General features: G+C 47.1%; 1 protein-coding gene across 2 annotated transcripts in view; it reads left to right on the forward strand.

Annotated features, from left to right (window-relative positions):
- LOC146370132 (thrombospondin-type laminin G domain and EAR repeat-containing protein-like) overlaps nucleotides 1-15,000 on the forward strand; it is a 24,908-nt gene that overhangs the window by 8,798 nt on the left and 1,110 nt on the right. For both annotated transcript variants that reach the window (XM_084907975.1, XM_084907976.1), the window contains 8 exons: nucleotides 210-327; nucleotides 406-520; nucleotides 1,371-1,554; nucleotides 3,559-3,617; nucleotides 3,761-3,937; nucleotides 13,204-13,382; nucleotides 14,659-14,760; nucleotides 14,832-15,000. The exon at nucleotides 14,832-15,000 is cut by the window's right edge and continues 1,110 nt beyond it. In XM_084907975.1, the coding sequence (XP_084764101.1) occupies nucleotides 210-327; nucleotides 406-520; nucleotides 1,371-1,554; nucleotides 3,559-3,617; nucleotides 3,761-3,937; nucleotides 13,204-13,382; nucleotides 14,659-14,760; nucleotides 14,832-14,985 (1,088 nt within the window). In that variant the 3' untranslated portion in view covers nucleotides 14,986-15,000. The remainder of the gene's footprint in view (nucleotides 1-209; nucleotides 328-405; nucleotides 521-1,370; nucleotides 1,555-3,558; nucleotides 3,618-3,760; nucleotides 3,938-13,203; nucleotides 13,383-14,658; nucleotides 14,761-14,831) is intronic.

Below are 15,000 nucleotides of genomic sequence, written 5' to 3' on the forward strand. Positions count from 1 at the left end.
TTTTAGAGGATCTGGTATAATATTAACTTGTCTGCTGTAAAGAGAAGAGTAAACTTTTCCTGAGTTGCTGTTGCGGGCAGACTGTAGGAGGGTTCATGTGAACGTAGCGCTGGGATGGGGCTGGTTTGGTTCTGTTAACCTCTGACGATGATGTCATGTGCCTGCGATGTGTCTGTCCTCCATGTGAGCTGTATCACCTGTTTGTGCAGGTAAGCAGCGTCTGGATTACGTGGAGGACTACCAGGACCTGTACACCCGCTCAGAGACCCTGGACGTCGAGGTCTTCTCCATCCTGTCTGAGGGCCTGTTCATGGCTGCAGCCAACAAGTAATAACACGGCAGCAGAAACACAGCTGTGGACAAGTCTCTGTCCTCTCAGTCTAACCCTCGTGTCTCCCCTGGCAGGGACTCTCGGTCCGGCTCAGGTATCTACAGGTGGACCAACGCCTCCTTCCAGCTCTACCAGAACATCAGCACTCAGGAGGCTCGATCCTGGAAACACTTCACCATCGACGACAAGGTGAGCGCCTCCAACATGGACGAGGAGTTCAAGGAGCTCAGCACAAAGCCGTGGGCTTAGCTCCGCCCACGGGCTGCGAGCAGCCAGCACCGTGCTGCTGTGACTGATGCACGACACGAGCTCACACTGTCACTGCGACAGTCACGGATCGTTGTATGTTCTGTGTGTCGTGTGTTTTGTATAGATGAGCGTCAGCTGGCGACGTAAACATGCTGACAACAGAGACCTGCTTCGCTGCTAAGTTATAGCTAATCGCTAACTGTCCTTCTGTTGGCTGTTACCATAGAAACTAAATGTCTTTGTGCCATCATGCGATTTATTGTTGGATAAAATCAATACTGTCTGACATCACACTCGTGTGCGGTCCTTGGCGTGGACGTCGGTGGACGACAGCTTGTTTCTGTCACAGACAGAAAACACAAAGTGCAATCAGGCCAGAGGCATCAGATCTAATCAAGCGAAACAGGCAGAACATTTAAAACATGATTAATAAATCCGGTTTGATGGTGGTGCAGCTGAGAGTCGTGGAGTGGATGGAGCTCAGAGGGCGGACGACAGGAGGACAAACAGATCTGAGGCTGATTCTCTTTGAACCCTTGTGTGCACATTGTGTTGGCCTTGTTTGCACAGTGTGTGACACACACACACACACAGCTGTGTGCAGGTATTGTGCTGCAGGTATTCAGTCCTGTTAACTCAGAGAAGTGTGTAAAGGAACAGTCCCTGCAGAGGTCAGAGGTCACTGCAGCGCACACAGACTTCTGTGAGTCGTCGGTTCAGTGAAAGCTGAGCAGGGCCGCTCGGCGCTGTGATGTTAAACCAGATCCATCTCCGTGTTTCTGTCCTTCAGATTTTTCTCGTGGTGGCGGCAAACTTCAGAGAGGCGGGGTCTGAGCGGTCTGTCATCTATCAGTGGCATCGGCGGCGGCGGCGTTTCGTCCGTTATCAGACTCTGGAGACTCACACTGCCCAGGACTGGGAGGCCTTTCGCATTCACAACCACAGCTTCCTGGTCGTGGCCAATCACAGACGAGGTAAACAGGAAGTGGACTGTAATGCAGTCTTTTTCATTTTAAATGAATGGATCACTGCAGCTGCTGGGGCATCACACAAAACCAGGATAAGAGCTCATTGTTGTCTCCACAGGAGAACATCATCAGGCCACGTCTTTCTGAGTTAATCAAAATTTAAAAATAATAAATGGAGAGTGGCGTCGGCTCTTTGTGCCCTGAGATGTCCCTCTCCTGCAGTCTGTGAGGCCAACGAAGCATTTCATGCATAAAAATGCTGCAAACAGAACCTTTAATAAAACTTTTCTTTTTATTTCCAGATCAAAGATGAACTTTCAGGATCAAACGTTCCTGATCGGCAGTATTTATTCGTTCAATTTGATTTTCCTTCATGTTCAGGGTATTTTCCACAGTGAAGGAAGTGTCTGAGTTTAACGAGTCTCTGCAGCGGGATGAGGAGCTCCAGAGCAGCCGGTCGTTTCTGATGGGTTTAAAGGTTAAAACGAGGCTTTTTGATGATGGAGATACGAGGTTTCCACCTGACCAAACAGGAGCTTTGAAGAGCTCGTATCTCCTCGTCAGTGTAAACACTTCAAACACATTCATGTGTGCACTTCCTGTAAAGATCAAACACTCCTGAGGCTGAGGCTGTGCAGGTGTACTGTGGTTAGATCACACACTGTGCGCCGTCTCTCTGTTTGAGCTCGTGTTTATTCTGAATGACGGTGAACTCACAGCGCACCGGCCGAAATCACCTCAACACCAACACGTTCGATATAAATGGGCCAACTTTGATTTTCTGTCCTCTTTATCTGCTAAATACATGAAACGAGCAAAAACTGGCAGATTATGAAGGGACTTTTGTACCGGGTAAATAATTAGCTGCTAGCAGGCTGTGAAAAATCAGACGGGATATTTTAAAGATTCATTAATGGTTCAAACCTCAAACTTCTGCATTTACAAGAATATTTTAATGTCTTTATTTAAAAACAGGTCGTCTGCAGTCGTGTCTCCAACCAAACTATCCAAACTTACTCAAATACATTTGTGTTGTAGAAAAAAGTCAACTCAGATGAAATGATTTTGAATGAGACTTTATTCGAGTCACAGGTCTGAACATCACCGCCATGACTGTTTTAACCATTTAGGAATTTCTTTCCTTCATTTTCACAGAACTCAAACTGTAACTGGACAAACCAGGATCACTAAACACGTGGATTATTTTCACTTCATGGATGCTAATCCCTCTCACAAACGTGCAGCCAGGAAACCTCCGGTCTGCATGCAGAGAACTTTAAAGTGGGCAGGTTTAGGCCTGCAGGTACCTCCATGAGTACTGACACACACCCTTCAGATAGCATCAACGACAAACTTTAATATGGCAATGTCTGTGCACGACTCAGCTTTTAACATGTGGAAAACAAACAGTCACAAAGCTCTGAGAGCTCCATATCGAGGGTGGAGGTTAGAAACTCGTCTCAACCCTAAACCAAACAGTTTGGTCAAACATGTATTTCTCCGTCGTCATCTCTACCTGTTAGTCTGTGGGTAAAATACCTGAAACAGAAACTGAATGAGGTTGTGTCTTTGCACCAAGCACAGTCCAAACCATCAGTCTGTTCTATCACAGCCACAGTGATTCGAAGACCTGTGTTTTTCTGAGCATTTGGTAGCTGGATGGGCCTGCAGATCAGAGTCCATCATCTTAGTCACTCTGAAAAGAAATTAGCCAAGGTTGATCCTGAAGATAATCTGGTGTTGGTCAGGTACAAAAAACAAATAGAGACTCAGTTCCAGGGTTTTGTAGAGATGTAATTAGATTACATGAAGGTGTGAGATGCAGCTGACGGTGATTCCCTTTTGTTGAGGCTAATCTCCGTGGAGATTTCATGTGATGGTTTTTGTGTTTCTCGTTGTTAGACGACTCGTTCTTCTAAGCTGGATGCACTTCTCTGGCTTTACTCTGTGATCACATGGACGAGAACTGAAGTGTCGAAATCATGTCAATGTGTCCCTGTGTGTCCTCAGAAAGAGACTCCAACCACAACATCCACAGTGTGATCTACAGGTGGAACCCCGACACAAAGGTGCTGCTGTTCAGTCGCTACATGAGATCTTCTCCTGTCCTGCCATGAGCGTTCATGTCCTCTCTGTCCTGTCCTTTATAAATGCTGCTGATCGTCTCTGTCCTCATGTTTTCAGTCCTAACCCGTCCCTCCTGTCTCTGCAGCTATTTGAGGTGAACCAGACTCTGCTGACGTCCGGAGCCTACGACTGGGAGTTCTTTACTGTGGGGCCGTACCACTTTTTGGTGGTGGCCAACACCTTTGACGGTCGAACCACCATCATCAGCTCCACCATCTACGTCTGGATGGACGGCTCTTTCCAGACCTTCCAGAGCATCCAGGTCAGTGTTTGTCTGTCTTTCAGGGTCTCCCCACCGTCGGCTTTCGTAAACCTTTTACCTTCATGGTCTGAAATGTTACACCAAAGAGGAAGTGCACTAACGTTTAATGGCCAGCAGGGGGCGACTCCTCTGGTTGTCTGTGAGTGTCCTGCTCAGCTGACTTGAGCTCAGTGAATGTTTCCCTCATGTTTCAGCTGTAAATAAAACATGAAGCTCATTTTGGAAATTATCGTCCAGTTACAGTCACAGAGGACAGCAACATAGGGTTTGGTCATTGGTGAGTTATTAGCCAATGAGAATGCAGCATCGGTCGTTTCAGAGTCAGATCTACTGCACACCAGGGACCTCTGGTTTTAAACACGGTGACAGCAATAACGTTCAGTTTGTGGCTTCGCAGCATGACCTCACTAACCAGCGGTGATGTCACGGTGACTCCGTCCTTCTTTTATATACAGTTAGTTTCCTAGCACTGATGCAGTGACCAGTGGGTGACTGTAGATGACTGACAGTGAAAGCATGTTCACAAAGCAGGCTGGACTCAGCTGTGAGGCTCGTGGTTGGTTAAACCCTCCTCCAGAGACGTTTCCTGAACATGAAGTCATCTGTACTCAGTAATCTGCCTGCTTGTTGACCTCTGGCTGTTTGCATCATTAATAAAACCGACGCGTTCGCTCGTCCTGCTGTTCATCAGCTCTGGTCACGTGCAGCACGTCTTTAAGCTCAGGTGTGTCAGCTGAGGATCAGGGCGTTTTCACAGAGTAATCCGAACCAGCAGCAGATTAATTAATCTGTTTACATTAGCCTAACCACAGCTCTGCAGCTAACCACCGTGGTGTGTCATCTTTACTATCTCGCTAACCTCCTGCTAACCTTTTGACATGGATGTTGAACATTATTGTAACAGCTGTGAGAACAGCCCCACCGATCTCTTTATTCTTAACTCCCAGGATTCGAGTAAATGCACCAATTACTAAGATTGAGTTGATAAATCTGCAGGACCTGTCAGCAGGTCAAAGTGATGAACATGAGAGACGTAGATTTGATTGATTATGGAGATTATCCGTATAACTGTAGATTGTTTTATTTGATTGAATTACAGACAAGAACATTTAAAAATGGGATTTACCAAAGAGAGACTTTATTTTTATTATTTTTATTTATATTTTTAATGAAGCAGGAAGTCCTGAGATGCTGCGTCTCCTGTCTGGCAGACCTGGACATGTGACAGACGTAGCTTCTTTGCACATGAATGATTTATGACAAACATTTCAGAAGAAAGATATTTTTTCTCATATCTATTAAATTCTGTCACATAATGATGTCTGTGAAGGTTCTCAGTCATCCAGGTCATCGTAGTCAAAGGAGCTTGCAAAGAAAAGCGTCTGGACTTCTTTGAGTTGCTTGAAGACGTTTCACCTCTCATCCGAGAAGCTTCTTCAGTTCTAAGGTCAAATGGTGGAGAGTCCCAGATTTAAACCTAGTGGGAGTTTCCCCCCCACAGAGGGACAAAAGGACCCCTGATGATCCTCTAATCACCTGAGCCGAGGTGTGAAACTGGGTGTGGGTCCCAATCAGCCAGGGTTTCGGGTGAGCTCATTGTGAAACCTGGCCCCACCTTCTCATGTGATTTCCTGAGGTCAGACGGCCCAGGATGTGAGTGGGCGTTAAGGCGTCTGGGGAGGGAACTCAAAACTGGATTATAGATGGCAGACAGTTGGTGTCGTAAACCACCGCCTCTGTTCAAAGATGGTCGCTCACAGTGGACATAGATGCTTCTTTCACTCCTCTTTCAAACCATCTGTCCTCTCTGTCCAAAATGTGAACATTGGCATCCTGGAAAGAGTGACCTTTGACCTTTAGATGCAGATGGACTGCTGAGTCTTGTCCCGTGGAGGTGGCTCTTCTTCTGGCTTCGTCACATAATGATGTTTTTCATTCATGAATTAAACTTTTTTTTATTATCTGGGATCGTTTAATCATCCTAAATGTTGAAACTCAGTGATATGAGCCAAACTTTAAAGGATTATTTTATTGTGACACTGAACTCGCGGACAGTGAAACATGTCCGCTCACATTTATTCTCACAGGATTGTTTCATCTTGTGCGTCCTCTTCAGAGGATGAACTTGGGACAGCGTCCCCCTCAGGATGTGTTTAGCTGGGGCGGTGCTGGTTACCTGTCCAGGTGAGTCCTGGCAGATGTCAGAGCAGACATGACAATGAGGATGTTGTCAGTGAGTCACATGATAACAGCAGCGACGTGACGCTGCCCGACCGCAAATCACAGGCTGGTAAAAATACCACGCTGACTCACAGCTTCAGGGAAACACCTCGCTCTCAGCCGGGCTCTGATTGGTGCAGGTGTGCCTCTGCAGGTAAACGCTGTTTTCCAGCCACACTTGATATTTCTGTGTTTTTGCCCCTTAATTTCTGAGCTTCAGTGTTTTTTTGGTCGTCGTTGATCCCGGATCACAGGAGCGCGTTGCAGGGTGTTTGGATCGCTCGCCGCTCACAAACTCAGGTTCCTCGTCCTCACCTCGCTTACTCTGGATTATGGTGGATGTATCCGTTGTGACATCACGCTCTCTGAAGCCTCCGTTTTAGCCTCATTTAGCTGTTTTTTGGAAAAATGTACCATATTTGGAAGAGTGTGAGTAATCAGCTAACATCCAATCAAAATGCTCAAATTTCTCTCACCAAACTGCCGCTCCGCCTTCCTGGACGGTCTGTTAGTACAGCCATGTTACTGGTCACATGATGTCATTAAAAGACTCCAACAGCACAAACACGGTGCAGAGGTCCAGTTCAGGTGAAGCTAGCAGCTACAGCCGCCTGTGTCGCCATCCACCGGTCGGTCAAACAGGCCCCGCCCCTAATATCTGCAGGGTCTTGGAGCTTCAGTGTTGTTAACGTGATCTCAGGTTCACCTGGAGCTGACTTACTCTCACACCTTCCTGCCATTACACTCGACCCCGTTCTGAGTTGTTTTAGCTCCTCCCCAGAACCCGTCGCATCATTCGCTCCTGCGGTGACAACAACCAAAGATAACGGTCTTATTAAAGTCAGTGTTTGGGGTTTCAGGGTGAAGGTGGTGATGATGATGATGAGCGCTGTGTACCTGCAGCCTGGTAAACAGCGATGCCTGCACAGACGCAGCTGCTTGTTTAAAACATTAATGTGGTGACAGATGTGCACATGAAAGCAGATCATAAAAATCATCTTACGCTGATGAAAATATGTTTTTCAGTCTGTTGATGTCAAAGACGAAACAGGAAACCAGAGCAGTGTAATTAATGCTTGTGTGCGAGGGGGTTTCCAGCTGCGCGCTGAAGAAGACTTTTATTGCTTCTGAAAACCACAAAAACATGTTAAAGCATCATGAAACCACCTGAACCTGTAATTCAGCTGCTGACAGCCGGCACAGCACGCATTAAACTGCTCAGACATCAACACGACTAATGGAGCTGCAAATAGCTCCAATCAGACCCAGCCAGACCTCACCAGCTCCCCCTGCAGGCTGCACGAGCCGCTGCACACAGGCAGCACGAAGCAGAGCGTTTCATAGTCTCACATTACAGTAACGTATAAAACACTGAATTATGACTTCATTTAAAAGCTTCCTCCTTATTTCATTGTGATGTGTCAGTGAATCCCAAAGTCCACCAGACACTCCCCGGGCCGGGCCTGAGATGGGCTTCCTCTGAAGGGTGGCTGGCCTCGCCCTTAGAGAGGGAGGGGCTCAGAGTTAAGCCGCTGCTCCTTCACATCAAAAGCAGTCAGTCGAGGTGGTTTGAGCATCTGACAAGGATGCCTCCTGGGCGCCTCCTGGGTGAGGCCCCGGGGCAGACCCAGGACACGCTGGAGAGATTATATCTCTCGGCTGGCCTGGGAACGCCTTGGTGTTCCCCGGATAAGCTGGAGGAGGTGGCTGGAGAGAGGGAGGTCTGTGCTTCTCTGCTTGGGCTGCTGCCGTGGATAAGTGGAAGAAAATGGATGGATCAGTGTGTACAGTGAGCCCAAAGCTCACAAGCAGTGATGGAGTCTTTACTCTATTCAAAGTAATAGATTACACAGTACTCATTGGTGTTTTTTTGTTTGTTTGGGTTTTTTTGTTGTTTTTTTTTGTGTGTGTCCCGTTTGGATCTTTAGCCATCAGAATTGTTGTCTTAAGGCCAAGAAAGATGCCGAGCGGATTTATTTTACCAAGTGGATCATCATGGCCTTGCCATATTGGTCCATTTGATTGACCTTTATTATAATTATGAATTTATTTTATTTTCGGTTGCTACAAACGGGACAGACGTGACTGGGGGATAGGACAGGGAGAAAGAATGAAAGAAAGAGAGGGAGAGAAAGAAAACCAAAGGGGAGAAGAGAGAGAGGGGGGGAAGAAAGAAACAAACAAACAAACAAAACACCTGGATCACCTGTATGGAGAAAAAAAAACAGAAGAGAAAGCAAACAACAAAGAGCAACATAATAAAAACAGCACCATCACAATAAACTAGCTAGCAGTAGATAACAGTAGATACTAAATAATAAACGATATTGTGCAGCACGCAAGATAGACAGCGCACAATGTGCTTTGAGCCAGCAGCCAAGAAAGGTGTAGTCCGCATCTGTGAACACCCGTGTGTACACCTGTGTGCATACCTGTGTGGATCAGCATGCTTGTATTCCAAAGGTTTCTCCATGTAACGATCTGCTAGGGAGTGTGGGGAGCCATAGCCCCGTCCACCAGGGTATGAAGCAGGTATGGAGGAGATCCAGGCCCCAGATATCCAGAGGCCCCAGAGTACAAGGACCCGAGGAGGACCACCACAGGGGGGGAACCGTGCCACCCTCCTGGGAAGAGCTAGGTAGAGCCCCAAACGAGAGGTCACCCCGCAGCTACGGAGCAGAGGCCAGAGGGGGTTGCAGTGGCGTGCCCGCAGGCTCTGCCGGCAGCCAGCTGTGCCAGAGAGGACCGAGCTTCAGGCCCAGAGGCCAGAGGCCTGAGGGCATCCCACCCCCCGGAAGGAGCCCAGCCGGGCCACAGGCACCCGGCCCCGCCAATCGGCCACCAGGAGTGAGCCGGTACATGCATGAGCGCCCAGCCCCACACGACAAGGACCACCAACACACCAACGTCTGAGGGCATCAGCCACCGGCAGGGAGTGTGGTGAGGGGAGATAGGCCTCCGTACTTTAGAGGGCCTGAGATGTACCCAGAGAGGTTGAGTCTAAGACCCAACCTGACATATAGACACAGACAAACAAGCACACGTGGACACAGACGTGCATTCCCACCCCCATATGCACAACCAAATACTCGGCACTCACCCAACGTGTAGACAGACACAAATAGACACTGCACAGACAGTCGCACTCCCCAAACATACTCTATATCCCAGGTCCAGGTACCCCCGCCCCCAGAGGGGCAAGCCGCACCTAGACCCAGGAGATGTAACCCTTCTCTCTGGGGTGGAGGCAAGCGGACCACCTCCTTATCTGCAGTAGCAGGGAGGCCCCGCATCCCAGACCCCAGTCTGACGGCCAGCACCTCCTCCCAGCCCCCCAGCCCTGACGGCTAACAGAACCGGGGTGAGTGAAGACCTCAAACCTCCCTACGCCCGCTCATATGTAGTGTTGCTGTGTGCTGTTCTAAAGTGCATTTAAAACTCAGGAGAGCATGGTACTAGCTTCCTCTCAGAGAGCAGCACGGCTCCTCCCGAAAACCCTTAGTGTCTAAATGCATTTAAAATTGAGGGTAGGGCACCAGCGCCAGAGGTGGGTTGGAGTACAACGACCATCCTCTGGATGCTGTAAAACGTGCCCACCCCCAAGGCCCTATATGTATGTGTTATGTGAGAGTGTGAGTAATGTGGATGTCTAGGTTGCAGAATAAAATTGAGGCACAGGCGGCCAGAAGGGGACAGAGGGGGAGTGCCTCCCCTGCACCCTGGTGACATACCTGCACCCCAAGCCCTGCGTGTGTGGGTGGGTGTGGTAGAGCGGGAATAGGGAGGCAGCTGAGGATGGGGAGGGAAGAAAGGGAGGGGCAAGCGGCCCCTCCCTGGGGCCAGCTCCCCCGCTGACCCCAGTAGGCACCCCCACGCTCTGGAACCCACCAGGGCAAGGGGGCCCAGGACCATCCGGACCGGGGCCCGCAGCAGCAGCACTGCCCAGCCCCACAGAGTCCAGGGCAGCCCACCCGACTCCACCCAGAGAAAACTGCACCCACCCCATCATCCAATCATCTCCCAAACTACACAAGACAATAGACACCCAGGCTGAGTTCATTCCCCACCTCTCCTATATCTCTCCCCCCACCTGCAGAGTGAGCTCCTGTAGTGAGGAGACCACCTGCAAAGATATAACAGCCTCCCCACCAGTTAGAGAGCCCCCTAGTTGGGCCGATGCACCAGAGGTCCCCTGCACTGGGGCTGAGCCCCCCTGCACCCACCCGCCCACTGCTCCGGCGACACAACAGCCAGGACCCAAGCCCCCAAGGCCCGGCCAGCACCCCAGACCGGGGGGCGGAGCACCCCCAGACCCCCAAGCCTCCACACCCGTCCCGGACCCTCCCAGGGGCAGCCAGGCTACCAGGCCAGTAACCAACGTCCGCCAGCACAGACCCTCCCCCATCTCCGCTGTACGCAGCCACAAGGAAAACACCATCCAAGAGCCCCAGAGCTTCTAACCAGGTCATGGCCACATCCCCCGGGTTAGGCCCTCCAGGGAAACGTCCCTAGGGACTCCCCAGACACCCTAAGGCCGTCCCTACCCCCATATCAACCACGATAGCGAAGGCAGGACCAAACCATGACCCCCCACCCCCACTAGGTGATGAAGCCGATCAAAGGAGCCCAAAGGGATTGATCAAATGTGATGGCAGAGGTTGTATCAAGACTAATGTGATCTATTAGATGGTTTTTATATTGGTTAGAATTAAGATTATTTTTATTTTTCCAGTTAATGAGGACCATTTTCTTGGCAATGCATAGGGCCGTAAAAACAACGTGGGCTGTGTTTATTTCTGCAGTGACCTCATCCAAGTTGCCCAGCAAGCATACTAAAGGGGAGGCTGGAATGTTACATTTCAGACACTTTGATAAGTCTTCACATATCTCACGCCAAAATTTCTGAACTGGTGGACAGAACCAAAGAGCGTGGATGTAATTGTCCGGTGTATTTGCTGTGCAGTGTGAGCAGTTGTTGGAAGGCGTATAGCCCATCTTGAACATCCTATGACCAGTATAGTGCACTCTGTGTAATATTTTGTATTGTATTAATTGCAAACTGGGATTTCTGATCCATTGAAAGGTTTTTAAGCATATCTGAGACCAAAGGTTTGGGTCTAAGTTGATTGATAAATCTGCTTCCCATTTTGCAATAGGAAGGGATATTGATTCATCTATTTTAGAAAGTGTTCTGTATACTTTAGACAATAATTTGGGGGGTTTTAGACTAAAAAATTGTACCACACTTGGTGGTGTTTGTAATTCAGCTTCACTGGGATTAAATTTCTTTTTTACTATGGATTTAATTTGTTGATATTCCAAAAATCGTTTCTTGTTGATCCCATATTGTATAACTAGTCTGTCAAACGAAATAAAGTCTGTTCCTTCCAATATATGTTCCAAGTATTTAATTCCTTTGCAACTCCAATCTGAAAAGTTTATCATATTATTATTTTGTAATATGTCCGGGTTGTTCCAGATAGGTGTACGTTTGCATGGGATTAATGAAGACTCTGTCATTATTAGAAACTCCCACCATGCTGTCAGAGAAGAGCTGATATTGATGCTTTTAAAGCATGCATGTCGTTTGATGTTTGAGCTGATAAATGGTAGGTCTGAAATTTCTAGGTTATTACATAGTGCCTGTTCTACATCTATCCAAGGTTCATCTAAGAGGGTGTGTTTAAACCATCTAGAGATGAACTGAAGCCTGTTGGCTAAAAAATAGTGATTAAAGTTAGGCAGATCTAATCCTCCTTTATCCTTGGTCCTTTGTAGTGTTTTTAAGCTGATACGTGGGGGTTTATCTTTCCAAAGGAATTTAGAAATGTACGAGTCTAGAGATCGGAACCAATCTTGTGATGGCTTATTTGGGATCATTGAAAATAAATAGTTTATTTTTGGCAAGATCATCATTTTTATAGCGGCGACCCTTCCCATGAGTGATATGGGTAAAGATTTCCATCTAGCCAGAGAGATTATATCTCTCGGCTGGCCTGGGAACGCCTTGGTGTTCCCCCGGATAAGCTGGAGGAGGTGGCTGGAGAGAGGGAGGTCTGGGCTTCTCTGCTTGGGCTGCTGCCGTGGATAAGTGAAAGAAAATGGATGGATCAGTGTGTACAGTGAGCCCAAAGCTCACAAGCAGCGATGGAGTCTTTACTCTATTCAAAGTAATAGATTACACAGTACTCATTGGTGTTTTAAATGATAGAAGGCTCATCCTCGCAGTCAGACGAGTTCTTCTTTCCCACATACGTCTGACATTCATGCAAACACACTTGTTCACCCACCCGAGTGGAGGCAGCAGGGATGAAAACACCTACTTTCAACTGATGCTTTGTTTTTCCCTGTGACTGATCCTGATCACACTTACTGCACATGAGCTGGAATCAGCTGTGTTCGTTTTAGATTTAAGCTTCTTTGCAGTGCAGATCTTCCTCTTCTCCTCCTGCCCAGCAGCTCCAGCTTCATCATCCTCGTCCCGTATATCCACTCTTCCTCCTCTGCACGTGTCCAAACCGCCTCAGCCTCTGAGTCTCAGCTGTTCCTCTGATGGACTCATTTCTCATCCTGTACAATGACCTGAGCTGTGTGTTCACACTGTCACCAGTTAACGTTATAAATCTGAGGCTGTCACAAAGGACACACAGACCCTGTTTCCTTTACCGTTTAAGCAGAGGGAGTGAAAACCAGCCCAGTCCGATCACACAGGGATCCAGGTAGACACGGAGGCCATGATGCTCCTGTTACCTCCTGACGATCAGGCAGCTGGGTCTGCTTACACTCAGCTTTAGCATCACTCTGGTTCTTGCTTGTTGTTTTCCATCTCCTCTGGCTTCTGTGAGTTTTGAAAACAGAGCGTGTTGTGGTTGTTTTCTCCAAGTTTAGCCAATCAGCATCCACCATGCCAAGGAGAAGTTCTTCTTTCTCCACTAAAAGCGGCGTTGAAGGGACTCCTGCAGTGAAAGCCCCTCCCACCAAGTGTACGATTATCAGAGGGTTACCCTTCGTACCCTGGTTCTCTGAGTGTCCTCTTCTTTCCGCAGACAGTTGGAGCGACAGACTGGGAGCCGTTTCAGATCGACGGCAGGTTTTTCCTCGCCGTCGCCAACAGTCAGAAGATCCCTGATCGTGGCACGAATGTCTACAGCATCAACTCCACCGTGTACGAACTGAACGCGCTCACACAGACCTTCATCCGCTTCCAGGACATCCTCACACACAGGTGAGCGTCACACCTGGGCTCATTTAACATGTCTTCAGATACACTTCCTGCTTTTACCTGGAGATTAAAGGAGCAGCACGAAGATTAAAGGCTGAATAACATTTCTTTCAAAGTCACTGTGGAAACGTTACTGATCATTAAAAGGAAGCCATCGGCACCGAGAAGCCTGATGTTTGTTTAAGGTTTCATTTGGAATTTTATTCATTCGTTTGAGATCATTTACATTTTGTTAAAAAACACATTTTAATAACTTTTCAACATTTTGTTCATAGTATTTCATATCTTTATTAAATTATTTATATTTGCGTTATTCGTTCTTTTTTATTATCACTTTTTGATGATTTTGTTAGTTTTTAGTTTTTAATTTTTGGATTTTTATTTTATTTTATATTTATTTATTATTCCATAAATATTCGTAAATATTATGAACATAATGTTTTAATACATATTATTATATTTATATTAATTCATGTGCATATGTGTGTTCATTTATATTTATAAGATAAGATAAGATAACCTTTATTAGTCCCACACGTGGGAAATTTGTTTTGTCACAGCAGGAAGTGGACAGTGCAAAAGTTATGAAGCAAAAATTAGAATACAATAAGAATAAATACAGTACACAACTGTACAGAATAGAATAAAATAAAATACTATATACAGTAGAATAAAACAGAATAAAATATACAATAAGATAAAAATAGAATACAAATGCTATATACAACTGAGTAAAAATACAACGATGCCAGAAAAGATTATTCCACTTAGTGTTATTGCACATGTGTGGATGTGTGTGTTTGATCAGTTAAAGTCTTTATTGTGGAGTCTGACAGCAGTGGGGAGGAAAGACCTGCGAAATCTCTCCGTCCCACACCGTGGGTGCCGCAGTCTCCCACTGAAGGAGCTGCTCAGTGCTGTCACAGTCTGCTGCATGGGGTGGGAGATGTTGTCCAACAGGGATTATTATACTTTATTATACTTAATAATATTTTCTGAGGATATTGATGACCTTTCTTTTCCACTTTCTTTTCCACTTTATTTTTTATTATCTTTGAACTATAACAGTCATTTTTTGGACATTTTTTGGGGATTTCTAAGCTTAGCTGTAGAAACATCTTACTTATCTTTTTTTTCTTTGTTTTTCGGGACTTTCTTCAACAGTTAATTTAAGACCTGAAAACGTAAATATATTTTAAAGAAAAGGTTCATTGTAAAAATCCCAGAAACAGCTGCTCTTCACAGTGTGTCGTCTTGTTCTCCTCCTTCGTGTGTTCAGTGCGCTGGACTGGGAGTTTTTCACCATCGGAGATGAAAAGTTCCTGGTGGTGGCGAACTCTCACGACGGCAGCTCGTACTCGTTGAACAGCATTGTCTACAGGTGCGTAAGTGCTCATCTGCTCAGGTGTGACGTGTTTCCTGAGCTCAGGTGACCTCTGTGTGTGATTTTAGGTGGCAGGGTTACGAGGGCTTCGTTCCTGTCCACAGCCTGCCCACGTTCGGCTGCAGAGACTGGGAGGACTTCAGCACGGACGAAGGCTCCTTCCTCATCTACTCCAGCGCCAAGTCCAGGCTCAGCAAGGTGTTGAAACTGAGGAACTACTGAGTGAAACCATCCTGG

Source organism: Perissodus microlepis, chromosome 16 (genome assembly GCF_051167445.1).
Source record: "Perissodus microlepis isolate ML-2025 ecotype Zambia chromosome 16, ASM5116744v1, whole genome shotgun sequence".
Classification (NCBI taxonomy): domain Eukaryota; kingdom Metazoa; phylum Chordata; class Actinopteri; order Cichliformes; family Cichlidae; genus Perissodus; species Perissodus microlepis.